This window comes from Catharus ustulatus, chromosome 26 (assembly GCF_009819885.2).
Source record: "Catharus ustulatus isolate bCatUst1 chromosome 26, bCatUst1.pri.v2, whole genome shotgun sequence".
Classification (NCBI taxonomy): domain Eukaryota; kingdom Metazoa; phylum Chordata; class Aves; order Passeriformes; family Turdidae; genus Catharus; species Catharus ustulatus.
In genome coordinates this window covers 1732397-1758851 of record NC_046246.1, presented here as the reverse complement: position 1 = coordinate 1758851, position 26455 = coordinate 1732397, and the positions used below count along the sequence as shown (strand labels likewise).

Sequence of the window (26455 nt, the reverse complement as noted above, 5' to 3'; positions counted from 1 at the left end):
GTTGGAAGGGACATTTAAAGGTCACCCAGTGCCACCCCTGCCATGGCAGGGACACCTCCCACTGTCCCAGGTGCTCCCAGCCCCAATGTCCAGCCTGGCCTTGGGCACTGCCAGGGATCCAGGGGCAGCCACAGCTGCTCTGGCAATTCCATGGCAGCCCCTGCCCACCCTGCCAGGGAACAATTCCTTCCTGTAACCCCAGTTTTCCCTCTTTCTCTTTGAACCCACTGTCCTGTCCCTCCAGTTCTTGATGAACAGCTCCTCCCCAGCTTCCTCAGAGCCCCTTGAGATGCTGGAGGGGCTTTGAGGTCTCCCCACAACCTCCTCCTTTCCAGACTGATCAGCCACACTTTTATTCTGCCACAGAAACAAAAGCTTTTCTAAATGAAGGAGGTTCCAGCAGTTGCAGCCTCTCCCCAGTGCTCTTTGGCATTTTCCTTCAAACATTGCCTTGTGCTCCCAGTGCTCCCAGTGCTCCCAGTGCTCCCAGTGCTCCCAGTGCTCCCAGTGCAGGTGTTCTGGCTGGGCAGAGGGAGTCACCCCTCCCTCCCCAGGGATCTCCTGCATCCCTGTGCCAGCATTTCCCTGGAGGAGCCTCCTCCAGCCTCAGTGCCCAGCCAGCAGAGAACAGCTGGCTCCACAGCTGGAACCTTCAGCACCAGCTGCTGCTGGGCAGGGCTGGGAGGATGCAAATGGGGAGGGAAGGACAGGAAAATCCTCATCCCAGGCTGTGTGTCCGAGCCTTTGGCAGCTTTAAACCAGGCCCTGAGCACAGGGCTGGCCCTTTCCAGCCCCAAATCCCCCGCACAGCCCTGCAGAACCATTCCATGTTTTCTAAAGTGACAGAGACTGAGACAGTGTCACTGTTCATTCCTGTTTAAGGGCACATCTGCACTTCTTTGAGGTCACAAAGTGTCTCTGTGAGCACAGGGGGTGTGGGCACCAGCCTAGGGCACATCCATGGGTTTTCCCATGGGACAATGAGTGTTTCTCCCAGTTTCTCCCAGTTTCTCCCAGTCCTGTCCATGCTGTTGGTGTTCTCCTCTCAGCCTGGCATTCCCAAGCAGGAGCTGTGGGTGCAGCCCGCTGTCACCCACACCTCACAGGTGGCACAGTGGGCCAGGAGAGCACTGCAGAGCCTTCCCCAGCCCCCTCAAGGGCTCCAGGAATAACCAGGGTACAAGGATCAGGCTTTGCCTGCTGCTGGCCCTGGAGGAGGGACAGGCAGAGCAGAGCAGGGATGTGCTGCAAGGAGCCAGATCCTCCCCAAATGTCCTGTGGAGTGTCACCAGCACGGGGGAGCACCAATGTCCCTGCAGAGAGTGTCACCAGAATGGGGAAACACACAGTGTCCCTGCAGAAACCCCCTCTGGATCTTCAAAGAGAATTTCAATTTTATAATAGGATCGAGATTTTACAAAAGTTCTCCACCCCGTAGTAGCCCTGAATTGCAGGGCCCTTTAAAAAACCTGCGATATTTTCCTCCTCTAAATCAAGATTGATCTGGTGCCAGCAAATCGCGGGCATTGTGCGAGGAGGGGAGTGCAAAAGCACCGCTGGGGAGGAGCTGTCGGGAGAGCGAGCGAGAGGGAGAATTTGCATTAATTATTTCGTGTTCTCCTCTCGGACGTGCACCGCGCTGGGGTTTTAAACAAATGCAGGGGGTTTTTTTTGAAGGAAATACGGATGGTGAGATAAAATCCCACTAGATGGCACTCGGTGGACGCACATCGTTCAGCCGGCAGCTGCTGTGGCAGATGGAGCTCGCTGGGGCTGCTGCGGGCTGGAGCATCCCGGGGAGGGGAGGGGGCACCTCCTTCCCCTGCTGGGGGTGCTGTGCTGGGGCTGTTCGGGTGGGAACCCGGCCCCAAGGCCAGGGAGGGACTTGCTGGGATGAAGGGGAGAGCACTGAAAATGCTGCTGCTGCTGCTCTGGTTGGGAGGTTCAGGCAGACAGGGAGGGTGGCACGGCAATGGTGTCCCCAGCACTGCAGAGCTTCTCCTGGGTGGCACTGAAATGGTGTCCCCAGCACCCCCCAGCCTCGTGTGTGATCAAAAACTCTTGTTTTGGTCCTTCTGTGAGTGGTTCATGGCAGGGAGCTGCCCTGTGATGGAGCTCTCAGACAGGGACAGCAGAAAGAGAAATCTTGTTCTTCCTCCTCCTCGGACCCCCAGCTGAGGTGACACACGTCGGGGATTTTGGGGCATTGCTGGGCTGAAAGGAGCTGGGGAAAGGGCCCTGCTTTGCTTAGAGGAATGCAATTATGGAAGAGGAGAGGGTCTGGGGGCTTCCCAGCCCCACAACCCCGTCCAGCTGGGAGAGCAGAGCCCACCAGGGGAACCTGCTGTGGGGAGAGGGAACACCCAGCAAAACCCAAACCCTGATCCTTTATTTATTCTGGCCTCAAACCCTCCTCCGTGGTGTCCTCAGGGATGTCTGTGACCAGCAGAGCCCATGAGGGATTTTTCTCCCCCAGGATGATTCTCCTGCTCATCCCCCTGCTCCCAGCCCCACTCCCAGGAATGGGGACACTGGGGACACCTCCAGACCGTCCTGCTGCCTGTGCCACCCTGCAGGGGCTCACGGTGCCCTCCTGGCTCCTTGCCCAGCATCCCCAAATGCTCCCTGCCCGGGGGGCTGCAGTGCCTGACAGCTTCCCCAGGCAATTCATTACAGCTCCAGAAAAATCATTAATTGCTCCCCAGGAGAAGCCTCTGCCCAGCACACCTGCCTGACACGGGGCTGGAGGAGCTGGCACGGGCACCCCCAGCCCTGCTGAGCCAATCTTCCCGTGCCTCATCCCTGCAGGCTCATTTTAACTTCATCTGTCAGCAGCACCATCCCCTCAAAGCCACCCCTTAGAGAGGCTGGAGGGTGCATCAGACACCTCCACCGAAACTGGGAACCTGCAAAGCCATCAGGGAATCCTCGTGCCTGGGACAGCCCCTGGAGCTGGGATTTGGGATGAGAACGGCCCTGAGGCCACCACCCCTGCTCTGCAGGAACGGGGGAGTGGACACTGGGAAGGGAACAGAGATGGGAAGGGAATGGAGCTGGGAAGGGGCTGGGAAAGGGGCTCAGCCTGGAGAAAAGGAGGCTCAGGGGGGCCCTTGTGGCTCTGCACAACTCCCTGCCAGGAGGGGACAGCCGGGGGGGTCGGGCTGTGCTCCAGGAACAGGGACAGGAGCAGAGGGAACGGCCTCAGGCTGGGCAGGGCAGGCTCAGGGTGGGCACCAGCAGGAATTTCCCCATGGAAAGGGAGCTCAGGGATTGGAACTGCCCAGGGGGGTTTGGAGTGCCCATCCCTGCTCAGCACACCTTTCAGTGTGGCACTCAGTGCCATAGTTTAGTTGCTGTGGTGGTGCTCAGCCAAAAGTTGGATTTGATGATCTTGGAACCTTTTCCAGCCTGAATGATTCTGTGATCCCGTGATTGTGGTGCCTGCAGACCCCAGTGAGGTGCACAGTTCACCAGTAGGGCACCCTGCTGGGGACTGGGAGACTGGGAGGGAGAATTCCAGGGGTCTCTGGCTCCAGCACAGCCCAGGGCTGCCGTGGTGAGCCCAGAACCAGACTGGTCCTGTCCATGAGCTCTTCTCCCTCAGCCCTGCAGAGCCCTCATGCTGATCACAGCTCTCCCCTCACCCCTGGGCAGTGGGGGCTGACACTGAATTTCTGTGTGGATCTGGAGCCCCTGCTTGGATCTGCACCCCCAGCCTGGAGGTGGCTTGTGCTGCTCCCTGTGGCCAGGAGCCCGGGCAGGTCCCTGCCTGCCCACCCCTCAAACCTGGCTGTGATTTGTGCTGGCTCCAAGCAGCAGCAGCCCCAAAATGGGAAAGGCAGCCCCTGTTCCTCGTGCTCTGCTGGCAGGAAAACCGAGCTGTGATTTCGCCTTGGATGCTCCCAGGGCTGCCTGTTTGGGAATAGCTCATGGGCCAGGAATGTGGTTCTTCCCCATCGCTGCTATTTTCCCACTTAAATCCAGAGGAAAATGGATCAGCTGCTAATTAGCAGCAGGGGAACTCGCTGCAGGTTTATTAGGATTTTCCCCTTCTCCAGAAGTGCCTGATTAACACCCGGAATTCTTTCAAGCCTGCACAAAGCACGGCCGGTGCCCCAAGGATGGGTAAATCGGCAGGGAAGGGATGGTGGAAGAGCAGGAAAGGAGGCTGTGAGCTTGCCTGAAGGGCTGATGAATGCCAAGCAGCATCCCTGCTCCTGCCGGGTGCTGCTCCCAGCTCGGCCACATCCCTGGCTGGGTTTTTATCTGCGGGATGACCTAACCCTGGAGCGAGCTCAGGCTGTCAGAAAAAGGCTGGCGGCTGCAGCGAGCTCCAGCCGGTATCACAGCAACAGCAGGAACATTTCAGAGCAGGCTCGGCTCAGCCGCAGCCTCTGGGGTTCTGGGGAACAGCTCTTTAATGTCTGCAAAAGCGCTTTGAAAGCCGGCGGTGGGAAATGGGGAAGGGGAAGGACGGGGGAGCAGGGATGGGGCTTCGAGCAGCTCTGAACGCCCAGCTCACAGAAATCACACCTGAGGAGGAGCTCGGGGCACAGCTCAGCTCAGGTTCCTCCCCGGGATACGGCTGGGAAATATCCAAGGAGATGCAGGGAGCTGCAGGACCCAAGGATGCTTCAGGTGGGAAAAAGGCAAAGGGGGATTCTCGATGATCCAGCAGTGCCCAAGCTGCCAGGGCAGTGCCAGGGCAGGCTGAGCTCTTATTTATCCTGGTGCTGGGTGTGTGGGGCCTTTGGATGCCCTCCCTCACCTCAGAGCTGTCTGCACATCCCTGGAAGGATCCCAAATGTAGGATTCCTCTAAAGACCCCCCAGAGGGCAGAGTGGGGTTTGTGGCCATCACTGTCACCCCAGGATGAAACTGGGCTGGGACAAGGTCACTGCTCCCTCATGCACATCCCTGGAAGGGGGAGGCAGAGTGCCAAGAGCCCCAAAATGAGGCACCAGCTCGGAGGGGATGTGCTCTGCCATCCTCAGCTGCCCACTGCATGGTCAGCCAGGCTGCAGGACACAAATCCACAGGAGATCCAGCGCTGCCATCCTCCCCTTCCAGCAGCTGCCAGCACATTTTGGGAATGGAGCTCCACATCTCTTCCTTGCCAATGTCATAAAGGGTTTAAAACGTTATAATGGGACCTCTGGTGTCCAGCAAAGCAGAGACTGCTGGATTTCACAGCTTCTCCTCCTCACCGAAGCAGTACCCCTGGGTTATTGCACTTATTAAATTAGGAGCTGTAAAGCAACTGGGTAAATAATAAATTGCTAGGAGGAAATAAAAAAAAAAGAAACACAACAAAACCACTGCCCATTGCAGTTATTAGTCCTGATGAGTGAATTAGGTGTGGAAAGAGCAGCTTTGAAGTTCTCCTCATTAAATCACACACCAATTCAGCACTTATTAGGTCTCCAGTCAGAGATATAAAGTCCCAGAAGATGGGGTAGCTGTTAGCAGGAGCCATCAGTGCTGCTGCTCAGGGCAGCCTGCAACGCTCCTGCTGCTGCCTGGGCTGGGAGAGAAGGATTTAAAGCCCAGCTCCTGGTGCCCTGAGAGAGTTTGGGAGTTGTAGGGTTTGGCCCTGAAGGAAGAGCTCAGAAAGGGGATGATAACTGCACAAACGTTCACAGAGAGTCAGGAAAGCATGGAGAATGGGATGGGAGGGGATTTTCAGAGCAGGATCAGCTGGGATCTCACACAGCCACCACTGCAGTGTCTGTCTCAAGAAGTTGGGCTCTTCACTGAGCAACATAAACCCACATTTCAGAGGCTTCTCCCCATACCCTCATCCATCCATCCATCCATCCTGGCTTCCTTCCCCATAGCCCTCATCCCCTCCTCTCCCCACACTTGTCCCCTGCCAGCTGGCACTGAGTGACAGCCCAGCAGCACCCACATCCCTGCCAAAAGCCACGAGCACAGAGCTCGTAAAAAAAATACGAAAATCCTTTCCTCAAGCCAAATACTCACCTTAAAACACCACCTGGTTTTTATCTAGCCCGACTCCTTTCATGAATTTGCACCCTAATGGGTTACAGAGATCTTAAAAGCGGAGCTCTCTGCTGGAGCTCGGTGTCACACAGGCCCTGCTGGCCTCGTGTCTCCAAAGTTACGAGCTTAGAGGAATAACACATTGTGCAGCCTTCATTTTTGCCATATGTTAGGAAAGATAAGGTCACGGTTTCCAGCTCTCTTTGCAGCCACGACACTTGGAAATCTATTTTTATAGTGAAAATGTTGGATTCTCGGCAAACAAGCTGGTTCCAGGAGCAGAAAGCTGCGAGGGAAGAGCGCTGTGGGACTGAACAATGCAGAGCCAGCAGTGGCACGGCAGTGCTGGGAGTTCCCAGAGCTCACACACTTCCAGGACCAAAGGTTTAACCAAATGTTGGGACCACGGAGCCAACACTGCCTCTGGGAGTTTGGGATTTCATCTCTTAACCCAAATATTCCAGCTGGAATTCTGCATTTCTTCAGGACTGGAGAGCATGGGCAGAGCTGTGGCCTAAACTGCAACTTGCAGTGAAAATGGGGAAAGACCTGCTGAGATAAATAACGCAATGAATGTGCTCACCCACTGCCCCCTCTTGCTGAAACCATGTCCTTTGTGCAGCTGAGCTGGAATTCCAGGGAGAGTAAAGCAAAATCATCACACAGGAATTTTTTAGGTTTAAAGGGGGTACTGGTTACCTGGTTAAGGGGAGTCCCAAGGACAGGGCACAGGGTCCTTTCAGTCTGGGATGGGTTTGACTCCCACACCCCCAGCTCCTGAGCACAGAAGCAAAGTCTGGCTGGTGTTGGCTCCTCCTGAGCACCTGGGAGGGTTTAACCCATCCCTCATCCTCTGATGGATCCCCTGGGATCCAGGCTGGGAGAGCAGGGTCAGTCAGGCCATGTAACTCCAGCCTTTATCTCATCTGGCCCTGAACACTTTGCTTTTTGTCCCTTTGGAAGAGTCAGGGCCACATTCCTGAGGGATGTGAGCAGGTCCCCCGGGCAGGCAGTGGAGAGTCCTGTATTTCCCAGGGGTGTTAATCCCTCCTGGCAGGCACACAGGGACACACTTCCAGCTTTTCCCCCATAACCCAGAGGAAATGGCTGCTTGCATCCTGCTAATGATGAGAGCCGAGATTTCCACTTCATCCTTTGGGCACAGGAGCTGTGGGGTTATGGAGGACACGTCAGGAGACACCAGTTTGAAATGGAGGTGGTGGAGTCACCATCCCTGGGTGTGTTTAAAAGAAGACTGGATGTGGCACTGGTGCCATGGTCTAGCTGAGGTGTTAGGGCAGGGGTTGGACTTGATAATCTTGGAGGTCTCTTCCAACCCACTGATTCTCTGATTCTGTGAAATGAAAAGCACAGGCTGACACCTTGGGCATCCCTTGGCAGCTTCTGCACCTTTGTTTTTTGTGCCCCTTTTGAGGCTGCCAGGGGGCACGATGACCCCAGCAGGACACAGGGTTGTTATCAGGTGATTTTTGGTTTGTTTTGCTGCCTGTCCAAGCAATGCCTGTTGGGAGGATGAGGTCACAGCTCAGCTGCCAGCGCTCTCCAGGAGGGATCTGCTGCAATGGCCCTCAGGCTGCTGCTTTGGGCATTGTTCTGCCAGGTTTTGCCCACTGCACAGGTCCCAGCCCTGGTGGTGTTTGGGCTGCTGGCACTCACAGAATTCACAGAATCACTGGGTTGGAAGAGACCTCCAAGATCATCAAGCCCAACCCCAGCCCTAACACCTCAACTCACCCATGGCACCCAGTGCCACATCCAGTCTTGTTTTAAACACATCCAGGGATGGTGACTCCACCACCTCCCTGGGCAGACAATTCCAGTACTTTATCACTCTTTCCATGAAAAACTTATTTCTAATGTCCAGCCTGTATCTCCCTGGCTGTGTCCTCTGGTTCTGTTGGTTGCTGCCTCACTCAGCCCTGCAGGCAGGGCCAGGCCCTTCTTGTGCCCAGCAGTGTCACGAGCAAGGCACAGCCCCAGTCCTGGTGCCCATCCTGTGGCTGCCCTCCCTCCCTGCCCCGTGCTCAGCCCATCCCTCAGCCTGCCCCTCACCGCCTTCCTGGATCCCTTCTGCCCCACAAAACCCTGCCCTTTGTGGGATGGGTCGCTGGGGATGGTGGGATTTGGTCAAAGGTTGCACTTGATGCTCTTGGAGGTCTTTTCCAGCCTTAATGATTCTCTGATTCTTTTCCTTCCCTCCCTCCCTGCTCTCTGCTCTCAGCAGCCTCCTCCTGTTGTCATAACAACGAGCACCAGCCCGGTGGCCGTGCCAGCCCTTCCAGCTCCAACAGCTCCTCCTGGGAGGGAGGGACAGCCCCGAACCATCTGCCCGAGGTGGGGAGGAGCAGCCCCGGGCACAGGGACAGTGTCACCTCTCTCACACTGTCCCCAGCACGGGGTGAGGAGCTGTCCCTGGCAGCTCTGTGCAGGACATCCCCAGCCATCCCTCCTCCTCCTCCCAAATCCCTGGAGCCAGATCCCTGTTCCTCTCAGCCCTGTCCTCACTGGAGCCCCAAATCCCTGGAGCCAGGTCTCTGATCATCTCAGCCCTGTCCTCACTAGAGCTCCAAATCCCTGGTGCTCTCAGCCCTGTTCTCAGTGGAGCCCCCAATCCCTGGAGCCAAATCCCTGTTCCTCTCAGCCCTGTCCTCAGTACATCCCCAAATCCCTGGAGCCAGGTCCCTGGTGCTCTCAGCCCTCTGCTCCCCTCCCTGTAAGCCCACCCTGACCTGCAGCACCCCCAGGCACAGGCAGGATCACAGCAGAGCAGCTGGTGCAGAGGAAGGAGTCCCAGAGCTGGGATTAGGACAGGTTCTCCATGGGGAGCCAGGTCTGCAGGCACAGCCACAGCTGCCCCTGGAGGCACTGGGGGCACTGGACTGTGCTCCACAAAATCCATCAAATCCCAGTTCTCAAAGAAATTTCTTCTATGGCTGGTGATGCATTAAACCTCTCAGGAGCAGCTTCTTCAGAGCAGCTGTGGCTGCCCCATCCCTGGCAGGGTCCCAGGCCAGGTTGGACAGGGCTTGGAGCAGCCTGGGACAGTGGGAGGTTCCCTGCCCATGGGATGAGCTTTAATGTCCCTTCCAACCCAGACCATTCTGTGATTCCTCACCTGACAGTCCCATGAAAGATTTCTGAAGGTGCTTTTATAGCTGTGATGCCCATCAAGGCCTGGTTCTTTCCAGGTTCCCAGCTGAAGCTGCTGAGCTGCTGGGAGGCTGAACCTGGGCAGAAGGAAGGACCATTTCACCGTGGGATTCAGGGATTTCCAAAGAACTGCAGGAATTTCAGCCTCCCAGAGAGAGGCAGGCACTGGTTTGAACTTCTCAGAGCGTTGTCATCACCTTCCCTTCTCCACACATCTGCACTGCCCAGGGGAGCCAGCCTGGAACCTCAGCCCAGGGATTCTGAGCAGTTTGATCCACATTTGGCTCCTCAGGGCAGGAAGTGGCTGCTCTGTGTCAGAAAACAAAGGCTCTGTCGGGGGAAGGAATTTCTTGGGACACCTGATTAATTGGAGCTGCTCTGGAGATTGGTGTGACCCAAATTGGCTCCAGGTTTGGGAGCTCAGTGGGGTTTAACTGCAGCCTCCTCAGGCAGCTCTGGCTGCCTCCAGCAGTTTCAAGCATTGCAGGAATGAGGTTTTTTTTTTTCTTTTAAAGGAAGTACAATTCCTCTACTCAGTAGCAGGAGGGACTGGCAGTGGAACAAACGTCACCTCCAGTAAGGGCTCGCTGCCTTCCATCCCCAGAAAGGAAAATCCACGCTGTTTTTATGGAACAATACACACCTCACACATCTCTCCAGTTGTTTTGGATGCTCCATCCACTTCTCCTGCACCAGGAACAGCAGCAGGAGCGAGAAGGGGGTGCAGAGCACAGCACCCAGAGCTCTGCCAGCCTTTGCAGCCAGGAAAAGCCCTGGTGGCCCCCAAAGCTCTGGGCTGGGCTGGGCTCCTGGCCTCGTGCAGGCACAGCTGGGGAAACTGAGGCAGCAGCTGAGAGCTGGGAATTGGAGTTCCTTCCTTGAAAAGCAGTTATTGCTGAATTCCTGCAGCTCTCAGTGAGGGGGAGGCAGAGGTTTGTACCCAACTCCTCTCCCTCCTCTTCACACACATGTGGCTCTTCTGAGATTAATGCAACCCAGCTCCCCCAGGCCTGTGCTCACCTCCCTCATCCAGCCCAGAATTCAGACCTGGAGAAATCAAACGTTCAGCCACAGGCTCTGATGTTTGGCAGGGAGCAGCAGGTGCTACAGCTGGAACACCACAGGGAGAAATCCCATGGGTGTGGGATCTCAAAAACAAAACAAAACAAACAAAAAAACCCCAAACAACCAAAAAAATCCCCAGGGTTTGGGAGTTTTGGCTTTTTGGGGGTGAAGGGGAGTAGGGCAGGAGCTGCCCAGAAAGGTTTCCAGGTGAATAAAGAGAATTTATGGGCCAAGGGCAGCTCAGTTCCTGGGGAAGAGCAAGTGGAAGGGGGATATTTCAGACTTTTAAAATAATTTTCCTATTTTTTCCCTGAAGTTTGTGTCCAAGGCCAGGCTGGACGAGGCTCTGAGCACTCTGCTCCAGTGGGATCTGTCCCTGCCCACAGCATGGGCTGGAACTGGATGATCTTTAAGATCTTTTCCAAGCCAAACCAGTCTGGGATTGTGGGAATTCACTCAGAGCATCCATTGCTCACAGCCTCAGCTCTGTGAGGAGGAAAAAAGAAAAAGGAGGAAAAACTGGAAAAAAAAAATCCAATTGTGGCATTTTCCTGAGGGTAGCACTTCCCCTGCAGTGGGGGCTCTGCAGGGATGGAGTGGCTGCAGCAGAACCAGGATTTATCCAGATGTGCCTCCAGGGAAATATTTCTCTGGGAAATAAAGCAGGAATTAAAGAGTGCCACTCGTACATGCAGGGATATGTTGGGACTTTGAAATTTATTCCAACATGCTGTTTTTTTAAAAATATGCCCAGACCGAGCAGACAATCTGAGCTGTAGTAAAGGCAATATTATACTTGTAAAAACTTCTCATTCACAGTACAGATGTCATTTACAATAAGGGTCACAAACATCAAATACTGAGTATTTTTCTTCTTCTTTTTTTTTTTTTGTTTTCTTGGGTTTTGTGTGTTTTTTGTTCTTTTTTTGTTGTTGTTGTTTTTACATCAGACTGTGCTTTTTACCTGCTTTTTTTTTTCTTTTTTTTTTTGTTTTTTTTGCACTGATATAACCATACAGACATTGCAAGATGCAAGTGTAGAAACCGGAGTTCAAATAAAATTACAGGCAAAACTACCAAATTCCATTTGACGCTGTACATATTTACAGTACCATTTTTTTGGAATGTATTGCCATTTTAAGAACATATAGAAACTTTCTACAGACTATTCCACTTACAGAATACATACACCTTTTAGAAAAAAAGGCAAATATTTATCTTACATGAGACCATGTATATTAAATTTGCGTACACATTATTATTATTAATTATTATTATTAATTATTTTTTACATTACATTTACTAAAGTGATCGTAAGTGCCATCATATCTCAGTAATGAAAACAGATTGGTTTTATGCCATCAGGACTGATGTTTTTAATTTTTTTCTTTTTTTCTTTTTCTTTTTTTTTTTTTTTTGTAAATAACTTACGGTTTCATTTGTAAATACTGTGCAATAGACAGAAATGTTAAAAGGAAAGGAAAGAAAAGAAGCAGTTGATGAACAGAGGAAAAGCAAGGAGAGCAGGGAAGGGCTAGATCAAATCCTGGAGGATTTTGCACAGAAGTTGGGATAATTTGAATGACTTCTCCAAGGATATTGCTTGTTCAGGTGCTGTCCCTGTGGATTTTGGGGCAGGGAAAGCTGTGGATTTGTTGGGGAGGGGGAGGCAGAGCCCCAGGCTGGCAGGAAGGATTTGGGATGCTCTGGGTGGACACAGGTGGGATTTACCTGCTGTGCCCCAGGGCTGGGCTGGATTTGGGATCAGAGCAGGATTTGGGACTGCTGGGATGTCAGGGACAGCAGGGTTGGGATGTCAGGGACAGCAGGGCTGGGATGTCACCCCTGGAGGAGCCGCATTTCCCATTTCAGCTGGAGATTCACAGCTGTTTCAGGATGGTTCTGTTCCTGCTGCAGCTCTGGGTGTCCAGCCAAGGAGCTGGGAATAACCCAGCCAAGGAGCTGGGAATAACCCAGCCATGGAGCTGGGAATAACCCAGCCAAGGAGCTGGGAATAACCCAGCTGGCAGAGCTCTGCCTCCAGGATGGGTGCTTTGGGGGAGCCCTCTCCTCATCCCATGCTCTGCTTGGCCCTGCAAGAGCCCGAGCTCCATTTAGGAGCTAAATCCCTGCTGCAGCACAAAGGAGCTCCTGAAACTCCAGAGGTGCTGAGGATGAAGGTCTGAGAGCTGTCTGAGCTCTGGATGTCAGTCCTGGTGTGAGGAACAGCCAGGGGGTGATGGCAGAGCTTGGGCCAAGTCCTGTGTGTGCAGGAGGATTCCTGGCTGCCAGAGCATCCGTGTGAGATCCAGGAGCTGTGTGGATGGGAGCCACCCCAGCTGCTCAGCAGGGAGGGAATATCCCCGTGGGACTGGGGCTGATAGAGCAGCCACACCACAGAGGAGCAGCCTCTGTGCCCTCATGGATTATAAATCAGAGAAGCTCTGCCATGAGAAAAGCAGGGGATTTTATTTCCACCTGCTGCTGAAAAGGAAGGGCTGGGCTCTGCTTTTTCATTTGCCTATTTGCATTATTAATACATTCTCTGGCAAATAATCCTGCTAATTGCTCTGTAAAGCAACAGAGCCACCCTTGCAGCCCTTGTGGGAAGCAAAAAGGGATTTTCCATGCCTGCTTTGCAGGCAGAGCAGACATTCAGAGCGCCACGAAAAGCTGTGACCAGCAACCAGCTTTCACCGAGGGTGCCACAGGGGGAGCAGAGGGGATCGGGGTGGGACCGGCAGCCACCGGTGAGGGCTGGGAACAGCACCCAGCCCTGTTAAACCCCCGGGAGTGCCATTCCCGTGCTCCTCGGGCACAGGACACACTCCTGCCCAGGGTCGCAGGTGACTCCGGGCGGGGCTGGGCTGCCCGGACCCGCCGTGCCCGCACACAGAGATGCTGGTGCTGGCGGGCTGCGGCTCCCTCCCCGGAGCTCTGAGCTGGCAGTGCGACCATTAGCCCTTAATTAGCAATTAGTTATTTACGGGGGGAGCCTTCTCGCCCCTTGGGTACAGCGTGAAGCACCATTTCACCCCAGCCACAGAAGCCAAACTGGGTTGGGACTCGGTTTTTGTGCCCATCTCCTGAGTTTGCAGCGGTCCCTGCCTGCCCCGCTCCGTGGCTGCCGGGGGTGGGGATGGGATCCGGGCAGGGAATGTCCCCGGGAGCACCTCAGCCCCTTCCCAAACTCCTTTTCCTGGGTTTTTTTTTTTTGGCCCCGGGTGAAGGGATCTGGATGGCCACACACGAACTGCACGGATGCTCGGCAGCTGAGATGCAGAAAGCTTCGAGCTGCTGGGAAACTTAAAAATCCTGATAATGACAATAATAACCCCCCCCCACCACAACAACAAAATAATCAATAAACCAATGTAAAAACTTCGCGGTTTTCTTGGGCTTTTTTTCCCCCCCTCTTTCCACAAATGACAGAGGGGAAAAAAAAATCCACAGAAAGTTTAAATAGATTAAGGATTGAAATGCAGTTACAGAAAGAAGCTGAGCAGATTTGATCTAGCCCAAAACTCACGGCAAATGCACCAAAAAACCAGACACAGCTGCTGCAGTATTTTTATGTACCATACATATATATATACACACATATATATATATATGTAAAATTAAATACAAAAAGCTACCTTGGATTAAGTTAAGAGTGTGACAAGGGGCAGCAAGTGGCAGAAATCAGGGAAATATCTCGATTTCATGGATGGTTTCCAGGGATGCTCACGCCAGCACGGGCGAGCACTCCACTCCCACTCAGCCTGGGATTAAGCGCGTTTTAAGCACGCACTTAAAGCCTGAGGAGGGTTTAAGCTGGTGCTTAAGAGCTCGAGTGAACGGAGCCGAGCTCCAGCCCCTGCTCCTGCCTCTGCATCTGAGAACAGGAGCAGCTTCCAGGCTCGGGGCCAAAAAAAGGAGAGATGGGAAAAAGGGAAACCTGATAAAAGCGTTAATTAGGGGATTAATGGGTTCTGGACGTTGTTTTGGTCAGTGTCACAGGCTTAATGCTATTTCCATGATATCTTTTTTTTGTACTTAATTCCCTTTACAAGAAGAAAAAAAAACCAAACCAAACCAAAACAAAAAAAAAATAAACATAGAAAAAATGAGAGAAGATTCTTAAAAAATTTCTATAACTTGCCCGCAAAACGGGAACAGTTCATAGCTCATCAAGTCTGGCAAGGAAATATGTTCTCATTCAGGATTTTATTTGATTCCTTTTATTTATTATTTTTTTTAATTTTAATTTTTTTTTAAAAAGTGTATTACGTACCCGATAAACTGGAACAGCTCTGAAAGAAGAAAGAACTGGTCCACTGGTTAAATATTTATATATTTTTTTTTCTTTTGTATCTATTTTTTGTTAAAAAAAAAAAAAAAAAAAAAAAAAAAAGAGGTTTGTACACATTCCATAGACCAGAAAACCCTCTGAAGTAGTAAAGAACCTGCTGGGGCAAATAACTTGAAGCTTTGTGGTTTAAAAAGTTGTGACAGAGGAATGGCTCCGTTGGGGTTGCTCTGGATTTGGTATGGGATTTATTGGCAGTCGACGTCTTTGCTCTGCCAGGGATGCTCATCCCGAAAAATCTGCTCTGGAAAAAGCTGCTGCGCATGCATAACAAGCTGATTTTGCAAGCATTCACCATTCAGCATCAAATTTTATCTCCCAAAACCAGCCAAAAACGGGGCCCGTCCGTGCTGGAAGGGCTGAGCTGGGGATGTCCCACTCAATAAATAAATAAAGGTGAGAGCAAGAGCCAGAGGCACCGAGAGGAGGAGGAGCAGAGCCTGGAGCCCTCCTGCATCCCTGGGATGGGATGGGATCATTGGGATGGGATGGGATGGGATGGGATGGGATGGGATGGGATGGGATGGGATGGGATGGGATGGGATGGAATGGAATGGGATGGGATAGGATATAGGATATAGGATATAGGATATAGGATATAGGATGGGATGGGATGGGATCATTGGGATGGGATGGGATGGGATAGGATAGGATAGCATAGGATAGCATAGGATAGGATGGGATAGGATAGGATGGGATGGGACAGCGGGACCTTGTCCACAACTTGAACATGCCGGAGGGAGAAGGGGTTTCAAGGCTGAGTTCCTCCCCTCGGACACCAAGGGAGGGTTTGCAGAGGCTCCCCCAGCCCAGGCAAGGCTCAAGCACAGGCAGGGCTTAGCCAGGCGCTGCGGGAGGATTAAAGCAAAGCAAGCAGGAGACTCGTCCAGCGAGAGACCTTTCCTGGCACGGGCTCTACATTCCTTACATTCCTACCTTCTCGCAGGTAAATCTTTGAAGAAGAACCTTTTTTTTTTCCTTTTTTTTTTTCTTTGTTTTTTTTTTTTTTTTTAATTTTTTTTTTTTAAGAAAAGTGCTTTGCTGGGTTCTGCAGGAGGGAGGGGTGCTTGTGGTTCGTTTTCCTCTTTTTTGAGGGACAATTTCTCTCCCTGCACACAACGAACCTCCCCTGCTCAAGGAAGTGCTACTTTCAGTCACAAGGTCAGGGTAAACACGGTTTTCAAATGTAAAGCAGTTTCAACTGTTTAAAGCACAACCATAGGGATGCGAGGAAAAAACAAAACAAAACAAAACAAAAAAACCAAGCACTTTGCAAGAATTAAATAAAGCATGTAATAAATATGAATCATAAACTTCTGTACACAGGAGCAAGGGTTTGGGGGTTTTTCTTTTTTTTTTTTTTTAATCATTTAATCAATATAAAAAAAGTTTTTGTTTTTTTCTGTTTTACTTTTGTTTTCAGTGCATCTTCTTCCTCTTTAAAATGCTTAACCCTTTCCTTTCTGCATCTCTCAGGCCCAGGATTACACACACCTAAATGGCAAAAAAGACAAGGTCTAACAAACCCCCTTTCCAAAAAACTCTAAAAAAATATTCACAGCCTCAAACAGTTTTGTACATTTCAAGCAACAAAAGGTATAGAAAAAGGCACAAGTAACTGCATACATGTGGAGATAATACCAGACTGGGACAAAGAAAACCAGGAATTTTCCATGGGTTTGGTCATTCACTAGAGTGCTTCTTATGATTATACTAAAGGAAATAGTGTTGCAAATGTCTGTTGATTTTACAGAGGAAGCCTAAAGGTGGAACAGCTGGCGGAGGTTTGAGCATGGCCGCGCTTCCCTCCACCCTTCGGTGAGCTTGACCTAAACCGGGGTGCTCTGGGTGCGGGCCGGGCTCTCCGGGGAGGCTCCAGGGCCGCGGGGAGCGGGGCTGGGGTGGCCGGGGGCTGCTGAAGGGGCTGAGATCAAAGTGCAGGCTGGTTCCGGAGGGGAGCCCGAGCTGCCCGAGTGCTGCTGGCCCGTGCCTTGGTTGGGCTGCTCCTCGCTGGGGCTGCTGGGGCTGCCCGGGCACACCGAGGGCCGCGGCTGCTCCGCCGGGCTGGGCTCGGCCTCAGCCGCAGGCCCGAGCTCCTCGTGCTGCTGCTGCAGCTCGCTAGTCCTCGTCTTCTCCTCCAAGAGACCTCCGCCCGCCGGCTCCGGGGACAGCGCGTACTTGGACACCTTGGCTACGGGGGACACGGACGCCGATGAGGGCTCGGGAGGGCTCTGGGGCTCCTCGTCCGTCCTGGCAGCCCGGCTGGGCTGGGCGAGGCCGCTGGCGGGGCAGAGGGGTCCGGCCTGCAGGGCCAGCACGGGCCCGGGCACCAGGCTGCCGTGGGAGCTGGGCCGGGCCTGCACCATCTGGATGCCCCCGATGGGGATCATGGGGTACGGGGTCCTGGCGAGCTGCTGCGAGTGCAGCGGGAGGTGGCTGAAGACATTCTCCTCCCCTCGGCCGTGGGGGTCGTGAGGGGCCTGCAGGGGCCGGGGGCACGCGGGGGAGCAGGGCGGGCTGCGCGCTTCCATCTTCTGTGCCGGGGAAAAGAAGAGCTGGGTCAGTGTGACACGCAGCAGCACTGCAAGGACTGAGCTCGGTTCTGTTCTCATTTCAGGGAGGGCAGGCACTGAGGGAGACGTGGAGCCCCAAACCTTGAAGGTGAGGAGCAGCAGAACCCACAGCGTTTCCCTTCTGGGACAAATGTGCCCACGGTGTGTTGGGGCACCGATCCAGGGATGTGGCTTAGGCCTGGATCGTTATAAAAACAGAGAACTATTTGGTTGGAAGAAACCTTTAAAGGCCGTCTGGTCCAACCCCCTGCCATGGGCCTGGACATCTTTAACTGTCCCAGGCTGCTCCCAGCCCCAACCAACCTGGCCTTGGGCTCTTCCAGGTATCCAGGGGCAGCCACAGCTTCTCTGGGCAACCCGTGCCAGGCCCTCCCCACCCTCAGAGTAAAACAATTCCTCCTTAGCTCTAGTCTGGATCTCCCCTCTTTTAGTTTAAAACCATCACCCCAGCTGTGAGAGCTGCCTCTGAAACACCGGCAGAGCTGCCAATGTTTGCTGCCAGCTGAGCTGTTTCAGATCCCTGTCAGTGCAGGGGGTTCCTGAGAGCCCACAATGAGGTTATTTATATATATATATTTATTTATTTATTTATTTATTTATTTTCACTGTGCTTTCCTAAAGCAGGAATCCATCCTTACAGCTGCTGAGTGCACACCCAGCAGTGGGTCCCCACCACCACCCTCATGGGGTGCTCTGTGCAAATCAAGGGTTCAGACCCTACATTTTACCTTTTCCTCTTTCTCTCTCGGTGCTTCCCATAGTTTCCTAACGTACATCATGGAGAGATATGTGGCTAAACAGAAATGGATTAATTAGTGATGAGGTTATAACTAAATCCCTGCACAGGACTCCTAAGAAGAGGAAGCAACAGAAACTGAAATCAACTTTCAATTAAGATGGGGTTGGAGATAAAATGTGAGAATCCACTGGAGGGCACATTTCTTTGTAAGATTATGGGGAATAATTCCCTGATCCTGTGAGCTGGATCTCTGAAGAAGCAGCAGAGGAAAGCAGCAAAAGAGAACAGGAAAGAGAAAAAGGAAGAGCCACCAAAGGAATGTGTGCTGGGCCAACAGTGACAAGCCCAAACACTGCTAAATGTCACTTATCCACAGGAAACTTTGGCTAAATCACTTCAGGGATGCTGGGAAACCCCAAACAAATATTTCAGTGGTGCAACAATCACCATGAGGAAAGACTGCCCTAAGCAAGGCCCAGTGGGAAGAGAGATGGACATGGTGAGACTTGGCAGCAAGCCTGACACTGGAACTGAGCTAAGATCATCTTCAAGCTCTGTTTGGGACCTGATAAAGCCTTCTCTGCTCTGTCTGTCTCCTGTGGCCTCAGCAGGAATGTTCATTTTGCAATGGAAGCCCAGCTGTCCATCGAGCTGATAAAGGGACATTTTTCCATTCAGATTTTGCTGTTGCTTTGAAGGCACGCACATGGGAAAGTAACAATGGTGGCTCTGGGTGCAGAAAAGGAGCAGGAAAATGAAGCCAAAAGGTAAATGTGAACAAAGGAGCTGAAAGGTGGGAATGGCAGACAAGCAGGGCTTGAAACATTATTTCCTACTGTGGATCTGGGAGCTGAGGGCATTTGCTGCAAGCAGAGGCAGCAGGAAGTTATCCTGACAGAAGAGTTGGAGGATGAGGGCTCCCAGAGCCCTGAGATTCACCACAACAAGTGAATTGGCAGGAAAGGGAAGCAGCATTAAAGGAAGCCAAGGTTTGGATCTAAAATAAAGGAGAGTCTCTGAGAAGATGATACAAAGACTCAGAGTGGAAAGGAGGAGGAAGGAGGCACCACAGGACAGAAGGTTAGCATGGGCATGGGAGAAAGGTCTGGAGAAGCCCTGGCTCAGCATTTGGGGTGTCAGGGCTTCAATAAAAGCCTCTCTCTGTCCCCAGTGCAGTCCCTGAGGGCTGGAGCTTCTCCCCACAGAGAGTGGATCTCACATTCCTCAGCACAACTGGCAGCAGAGCCAGGCACTCCAGCAGGAATGGGAAATATTCCACCAAACCCCACATCAGTCCCGCCTGCAGCACTGGGATTTTCCTTTACTCACAGGACTTGATTTGTCCAGCAGAGAGATTAAATAATGTTCTGGACCAGTGGGAAACCCCTCTCTGTGCTGAAGAGAGAAGTGAGATGAAATGAGAGATGTCCAAACAAACATTTCTCAGCAGCTTATCCAGCAGAGCTAGCTGTGGGTGGACACAGGCTCTGCTGCAGAGCTGGCTCAGGTCACTGACCCCTGGAAAACAGACACAGCTCCACTCCAGCTGGGGAAACCTCAGGGATGGGAATGAAATTCCCAGGAACAAAAGGGCTCTTAGTGACAATTAATCATTAAGAGGTCATCCTTGCTGATTGTCCCAGCAGGACTGGCTGGGAATAACCCCTAGGAGAAGGGATAACTTTATTTCTCTCCAACTGAGAAGGGCAGGACCCAAATGGGTGCAAAACCCACTGCTGTCCCCTGTCCCTGTTCTCTGGGTCACCTGTGACAGAGGTCACAGAGTCCCTGTGCACTTCTGCATCACAGCCTTCACCAAAAACCGCATCAGAGACCACCCTGTGGGGACCAGAGGGCAGCAGGGCACTGGACTTACCAGCTTGGACTCGTAGAGCTGTAAGTTTTTGCCAAAGAACCTGTGAGGTAGAGGCATCGAAGAGAATATCCCGGGTTGGGCTTGATATGAGCTTGGAACTTTGTCCTCTGCTGATTTGCTAGTGCCAGGCAAGTCCTCTTTGCCAGGGGGTGGACACCTGGACAGCTCCAAGCAGCCTGGAGACAAGACTTTCTTCAGGGAGAAGTACCTCAGGGATGCCATCTCTCTGCTGGGCGACGAGTGCCTGGCAGGGGACACTTCTCCGTCTGGGGGGAGGGCTGTCCTGGGGGACAGCTCCCTCCGGGGGGACAGGTGCCTGCTGGGCGACAGCTCGAGCCTTGGGGACACACATCTCAGGGGGGACACCTCCCTCCTGGGAGAGAGGCGCTGGAGGGGGGACAGCCCCCTCCCTGGGGACAGGCACCTCAGGGAGGACAGCTCCGCCGTGGGGGAGAAGCGTTTGGGGGACGTTTCGTTTTTGGTCAGTAAGTGCTTCCTCGCTATCATTGGTCTGCTGCTGCCACCCCCTCTGCCACTGTCCTGGCTCGGGGACCACCTTTTCCTGGGGGAGGTGTCTTTGGAGGTCGACAGGTCCATGACCAAGGACATGTGTGGCCTTGTGACAGACTCCCTCTCAGCAGGAGCCAAGTGCTCGGTGGAGGTCAGAGCTGGTCTGTGGAGGCTCAGGAAGCTGTGGCACACAGCAATGTCACTGCTGTCTGCTGACCACTTGGTCTCCAGCCCTGAGGAGGAGGAGGAGGCCTGCTGGCCTTCCCCTGCTTTCGGGGTGCTGGCAGCAGCTTCTTGAGCTGGGGATGTTTCGGTGCCTTCCTCTGGAGAAGACGGGGAGCCCCCTGCGGAGTGCAGCAGGAGGGTGCCGGGTTTGCCCTCTGGCAGCTTCGGCGCTGGCTCATCTTGGCTCTCCTCTTCCTCCTCGTCTTCGTCGTCCTCATTGTCGTCATCGTCGTCAGATTCCTCGAGGTCTGAAAACTGGTGTTCCTCAATGGGCTCAGATCCCTCCCGCCCCTCAGAGTCCTGGAAAAGGTCTTCACTGGTTCCTGCAGGCAAACACAAACCAGGGTGTAGAACATGTTCAGGGGCTATTTTTGTGTTAAATCTGCTCACAAAACACATGTAAGGGGCTATTTTTGTGTTAAATCTGCTCACAAAACACATGTTCAGGGGCTATTTTTGTGCCAAATCTGCTCACAAGCTCTAAGAGCACAGAGGAGAGAGGACCCAGCTGCTCCTAGGTCTGATCATCTCCTGCTTTGAAGCTGCAGCCTTGCCCTGTTTGCCAGCTCGACTGATGATGATCCCAGTAGATCCCAGTGAATCCCACGCTACCCCAGTTTCAGTTCCAGCTCTGACAGCACATGCAGCCCTCAGTCCCTGCCACACTCTTTATTTTCTCTAAAATGCAAAAAAAAATCCCTTTAATAGATGAGAACAGCAGCACCTTCATCCTTCGGTGGGGTTTGATGATTATTTGTTACAATGGTGACTCCAGAATAGCTACAGCTGCCACTAACTGCATGTGTTGGGCCTTTTCCTGCTGGACTTTTGCTAAAAATCAAACCACAGGGTGGAAGGAACCTCTCTGGATTTTCCCTGGATAGGATAAATTCCAGCTGTGGTTCAGATATTTCTGTGGGGCAGAGGGTTTGGGGCTTTGTAAACCAGAGCTTGTAGGCAGTGAGGAGGATAAAAAAGCAAAGCCTAAAAGATTTTAAATATTTCTGTATGTTCAAATACATCTCTGTGCTGCCCAAAGGGCCAGCAGGAGCTTTGTGAGCTGGGTACCGAGACTGAAAGCTCAGAGCAAAAGCTGCATTTCCCCTGCGGGGGTACAGAGCTGCTGTGCCAGCCCAGCCCCAGCCCGGCGGGAACAGCCACTGGATGTCACTGCAGCTCACAGAACGGCACTGCCAGCGCCCTGCTCCGGGCCAGGGGACGGCCAGATGTACCCAGATGTGCCCAGATGTGCCCAGATGTGCCCAGAGACGGAGCAGAGTCGGGACACACTCAGATCCCGGTCTGGCAGCACAGCCTGGACACTGCTGTGACACCTGTGTGTGACACCTGTGTGTGACCCTGTGAGACCTGTGTGTGTGACACCTGTGTGACCTGTGTGTGTGATACCTGTGAGACCCGTGTGTGACACCTGTGAGACACCTGTGACACTGTGTGTGACACCTGTGTGTGACACCTGTGTGAGACACCTGTGTGAGACACCTGTGAGACCTGTGTGTATGACATCTGTATGTGACACCTGTAAGACACCTGTGTGTGACACCTGTGTGTGACACTGTGTGTGACACCTGTGTATGTGACACCTGTGAGACCTGTGTCTGACACCTGTGTGTGACATCTGTGCGTGACACCCATCTGTGACACCTATAACATCCATGTGTGACACCTGTGTGTGTGACACGTGTGTGACACCTGTGAGACACCTGTGTGACACCTGTGTGTGACACTGTGTGTGACACTGTGTGTGACACATCCCAGCCCTGCAGCCCCTCCCCACCAGCTCAGCCTGGCACTCTGCTCCTGCTGTGCCCAGCCTGGCACTGTCCCCATCAGTGCTGCCACTGCCAGCAGCACCAGGGACATGAAAGGAGCTGGGCCACAGCAGCCAGGGTGGCTCCCGAGGGGACACAGCCACCAAGTTCCCATGATGGAATAAAAAATCTGATTTGGTTCATTTGGAACGCCAGGGCCTTACAGTAACTGCTGATGGAGCGTTGGGCGTTCACAGCCCCGTGGATCTCCCCAGGGCTGGTTACCCAGCCCAGCCTGCCTGAGGCTGCAGGGGAAAACAGAATCTCATCCCCTGAGCTGTCCCTGCAGCCGTCCCTGCAGGTAGAGCTGTCCCTGCAGCTGTCCCTGAAGGCAGAGCTGTCCCTGCAGCTGTCCCTGAAGGCAGAGCTGTCCCTGCAGCCCTCCCTGGAGAGCGATTCTGCTCCATTGTCAAATCCTGCACGGTGACAGGGGCGGGCCTGGGCTGTTTGCAAACTCCCAGAGGAGCTGAGCTCAGAACAAATATTATTCCAAAGTCCCAGCTGTAGGCTGAGCAGTGCATATTTCCTGCTTGGAGCAGGAATGCATTTCACTGGCAGAGCTGGGAGCCAGCCCTGACGCTGCTGTGGGGTCGGGCACAGACCTGGCTCTCGTTTCTTTGCCCCAGCCCGGACAGGGCAGCGGTCAGGAGTGAAGGGAAAGTGAAGCCAGACCCAAAGTGAGGAGCTGTTTGCATTTGCCACAAATTCCAGCGAGGGAAACATCCCAGTGAGTCTTGGGACAGCCCCAGGGAATCACTTTGGCCTCCTGACATGATCCCTGCAGGCAGGGACAGAGCTCAGAGCTGAACCCAGGCTTCCAAAATTCATCCTGAATGAGCTGAGCTCATGGAGAGAGAAGGGCAGGACAGGGAGGGAGGAAGGAGAGAGGGAATGAGTGGGAATGTGTCCTGCTGACAGCTTTGTCTGAGGTTGCATCTCATTCCATGTGAGTTATTTATTCTCCCCAACTGGTACCACCCCAGCGAGCCCAGCCCAGGCAGGAGTGAGGAATTAAACTCCAATCTCCTTTTATAGCAACACCCCTTGCTTTCTGCTGCCCCTTAAATAGAAATACAAACAATCAAGTGAAACACAACTCCAGTTTAAAATAATCCAGGGAGTTTTAGGAACTGCTGCTCACTCCCTGCATGCCCCCAGAGGAAAGCACAGCAACCTTCCTGTGCTGCTTTGTGTCACGTGGAAATTGGAGCCTTTTTTATTATTATTTAATTAAAACAGCCCATTTAGTTCTGTTCTGAGCCTCTTTGCAAGGAAGAGAGAGGACACAGGGGAGGGCTCTTTGCAGCCCCTCACCCTGAGAGCAGGGGCTGTGATCACAGCTGGGATCTTGAATTTCTCATGCACCTTTCTGCCATTCCTGTGTTATTTTCTCATCCATCCAAACGGCCCCAACCATTAAGGCACAAAATCCCATTTTCTGCCTATCTCCTTGGCTGCTGTGTTTAATATTGACATTTGTGAGCAATGGGCCTCTCTGCTTGTGGAACAGAATATTCCCATTTCCAGCAGAAGTCCAGTGTGGGCTTTAACCAGGTGGGAGAGAAGCTGGAAAGAGAGGGAAAGGGAAAGGGAAAGGGAAAGGGAAAGGGAAAGGGAAAGGAAGAGAAAAAGGAAAAGGAAAAAGGAAAAGGAAAAAGGAAAAGGAAAAGGAAAAAGGAAAAGGAAAAGGAAAAGGAAACTTCCTCTGACCCCATCCCTGCGCAGGGCACCTTCGTGCACCCCCTGTACAAGCACACAGGGGCTCTGCAGCAGGGGAGCAGGAAATGGGCTCTGGGGACGTCCTGTGAGCCCAAAATCACACGGACTGCTGGCACAAATCCAGCCAGGCCAGCACACTCCAGGGGCAGCATCTGCAGGGGACACAAGGGGACATACCCCAGAGCCTGGGGCATTGAATTGATGTCACACTGCCCCGTGTGACACTGCCCCTGAGTCACTGCCCCTGTGTCACTGTCCCTGTGTGCCACTCTGTGACACTGCCTCTGTGTGACACTGCCCCTGTGTGACATTGTCCCTGTGTGTGACACTGTCCCTGTGTGTGACACTGCTCCTGTGTGACACTGCCTCTGTGTGTGACACTGTCCCTGTGTGACACTGCCCCTGTGTGTGACATTGTCCCTGTGTGTGACATTGCCTCTGTGTGACACTGTCCCTGTGTGACACTGCTCCTGTGTGACACTGCCCCTGTGTGACACTGCACCTGTGTGACACTGCACCTGTGTGACACTGCCCCTGTGTGTGACATTGTCCCTGTGTGTGACATTGCCTCTGTGTGACACTGTCCCTGTGTGTGACATTGTCCCTGTGTGTGACATTGCCTCTGTGTGACACTGTCCCTGTGTGACACTGCCCCTGTGTGACACTGCCCCTGTGTGACACTGTCCCTGTGTGTGTGACACTGTGTGTGTGACACTGCCTGTGACACTGCCCACATGCGCCTCTGTGTGACACTGTCCATGTGTGACACTGTCCCTGTGTGACACTGTCCCTGTGTGACACCGTCCATGAGTGACACTGCCCCTGTGTGTAACACTGCTCCTGTGTGTGACACTGACCACGGTGACACTGCCCCTGTATAACACTGCCCCTGTGTGACACTGCTCCTGTGTGTGACACTGCCCACGAGTGACACTGCCCATGTGTAACAGTGCCCCTGTGTGACACTGCCCACGAGTGTCACTCTCCCTGTGTCATTGCCCATGTGTGACACTGTGTGTGTGACACGGCCCCTGTGACACTGCCCATGAGTGACACTGTCCCTGTGTGTGACACTGCCCATGTGTGACTCTGCCCATGTGTGACAGTGCCCACGAGTGTCCCTGTCCCTGGCTCCTGCAGAGCATGGCAGTGACACCTGGGCCAGCCCAGGCTCCTCCTCCTGTCCCCACCGCTGTGTCGGGTGCAGAGCATCCCTGCAGCACCGGGACCCGGCAGGCACGGAACTGGAGTCATTGAAGCTGGAACTGCTGGGGACCCCGGGGCCAGCAGGGACCCCGGGGCCAGCAGGGACCCCCGGGCCAGCAGTGACCCCCGGGCCAGCAGTGACCCCCGAGCCAGCAGGGACCCTCGGGCCAGCAGTGACCCCCGAGCCAGCAGTGACCCCCGAGCCAGCAGTGACCCCGGGCTCTGTCCTGTCCGTCCCTCTCCCAGCAGTGACCCCGGGCTCTGTCCTGCCCTGTCCCCAGCAGTGACTCGGGCTCTGTCCTGCCCTGTCCCTCTCCCAGCAGTGACCCCGGGCTCTGTCCCGCCCTGTCCCCAGCAGTGACCCCGGGCTCTGTCCTGCCCTGTCCCCAGCAGTGACCCCGGGCTCTGTCCTGCCCTGTCCCCAGCAGTGACCCCGGGCTCTGTCCTGCCCTGTCCCCAGCAGTGACCCCGGGCTCTGTCCCACCCTGTCCCCAGCAGTGACCCGGGCTCTGTCCTGTCTGTCCCTCTCCCAGCAGTGACCCCGGGCTCTGTCCTGCCCTGTCCCCAGCAGTGACCCCGGGCTCTGTCCCGCCCTGTCCCTCTCCCAGCAGTGACCCGGGCTCTGTCCCTCCCTGTCCCTCTCCCAGCAGTGACCCGGGCTCTGTCCCGCCCTGTCCCCAGCACGGCCCCACACACACACACACCCTGGCAGGAGCCTGGGGACAGCAGTGCTCCAGGCTGTGGCACGATGTCCTGCACAGCAGGGCTCTGTCCTTCCTGCCTCCTGCCCCTCTCTCAGCACCCACAGCAGCTTTAGAAAGGGAAAGAGGTTTTTTTTTTTACCTTCTTCGGCTTCCAGATCCACCAGTGAAGATACCAACACGCCCAGCTCCTGACATTTTTTGCTGTGGGCCTTTGACTTCATGTGTTTAGTCAGATTCCCTGAAAAGAAGCAGAAAATATATTTTACTCAAATATGGCTCCTTTTTCCCCCCTTTATTTTCCTCCTTTTTTTTTTCTTTTTATTTTTTCTATTTTTTTTTTCCCTTTTTGCAAGCTCAGCAGTCACAAGTCAAAACTTTCTCTGAACGAGACAAAGGTCCCTGAGTGTCCCCAAGCCCCGACCCCCTGTGACACAAGGCCAGGTCCCCCCTTCCCTCCCTTTGCTGCTGCCCTGGGGTTCAGGGG

General features: G+C 53.5%; 1 protein-coding gene across 7 annotated transcripts in view; it reads right to left on the bottom strand.

Annotated features, from left to right (window-relative positions):
- Positions 1-15220: 15220 nt before the first annotated feature.
- HIVEP3 (HIVEP zinc finger 3) overlaps positions 15221-26455 on the bottom strand; it is a 258580-nt gene continuing 247345 nt past the window's right edge. For all 7 annotated transcript variants that reach the window (XM_033080618.2, XM_033080616.2, XM_033080617.2 and 4 more), the window contains 3 exons: positions 26111-26209; positions 19779-20836; positions 15221-17124 (listed from right to left, as the gene is read on the bottom strand). In XM_033080618.2, coding sequence (XP_032936509.1) covers positions 16420-17124; positions 19779-20836; positions 26111-26209 — 1862 coding nt within the window. In that variant the 3' untranslated portion in view covers positions 15221-16419. The remainder of the gene's footprint in view (positions 17125-19778; positions 20837-26110; positions 26210-26455) is intronic.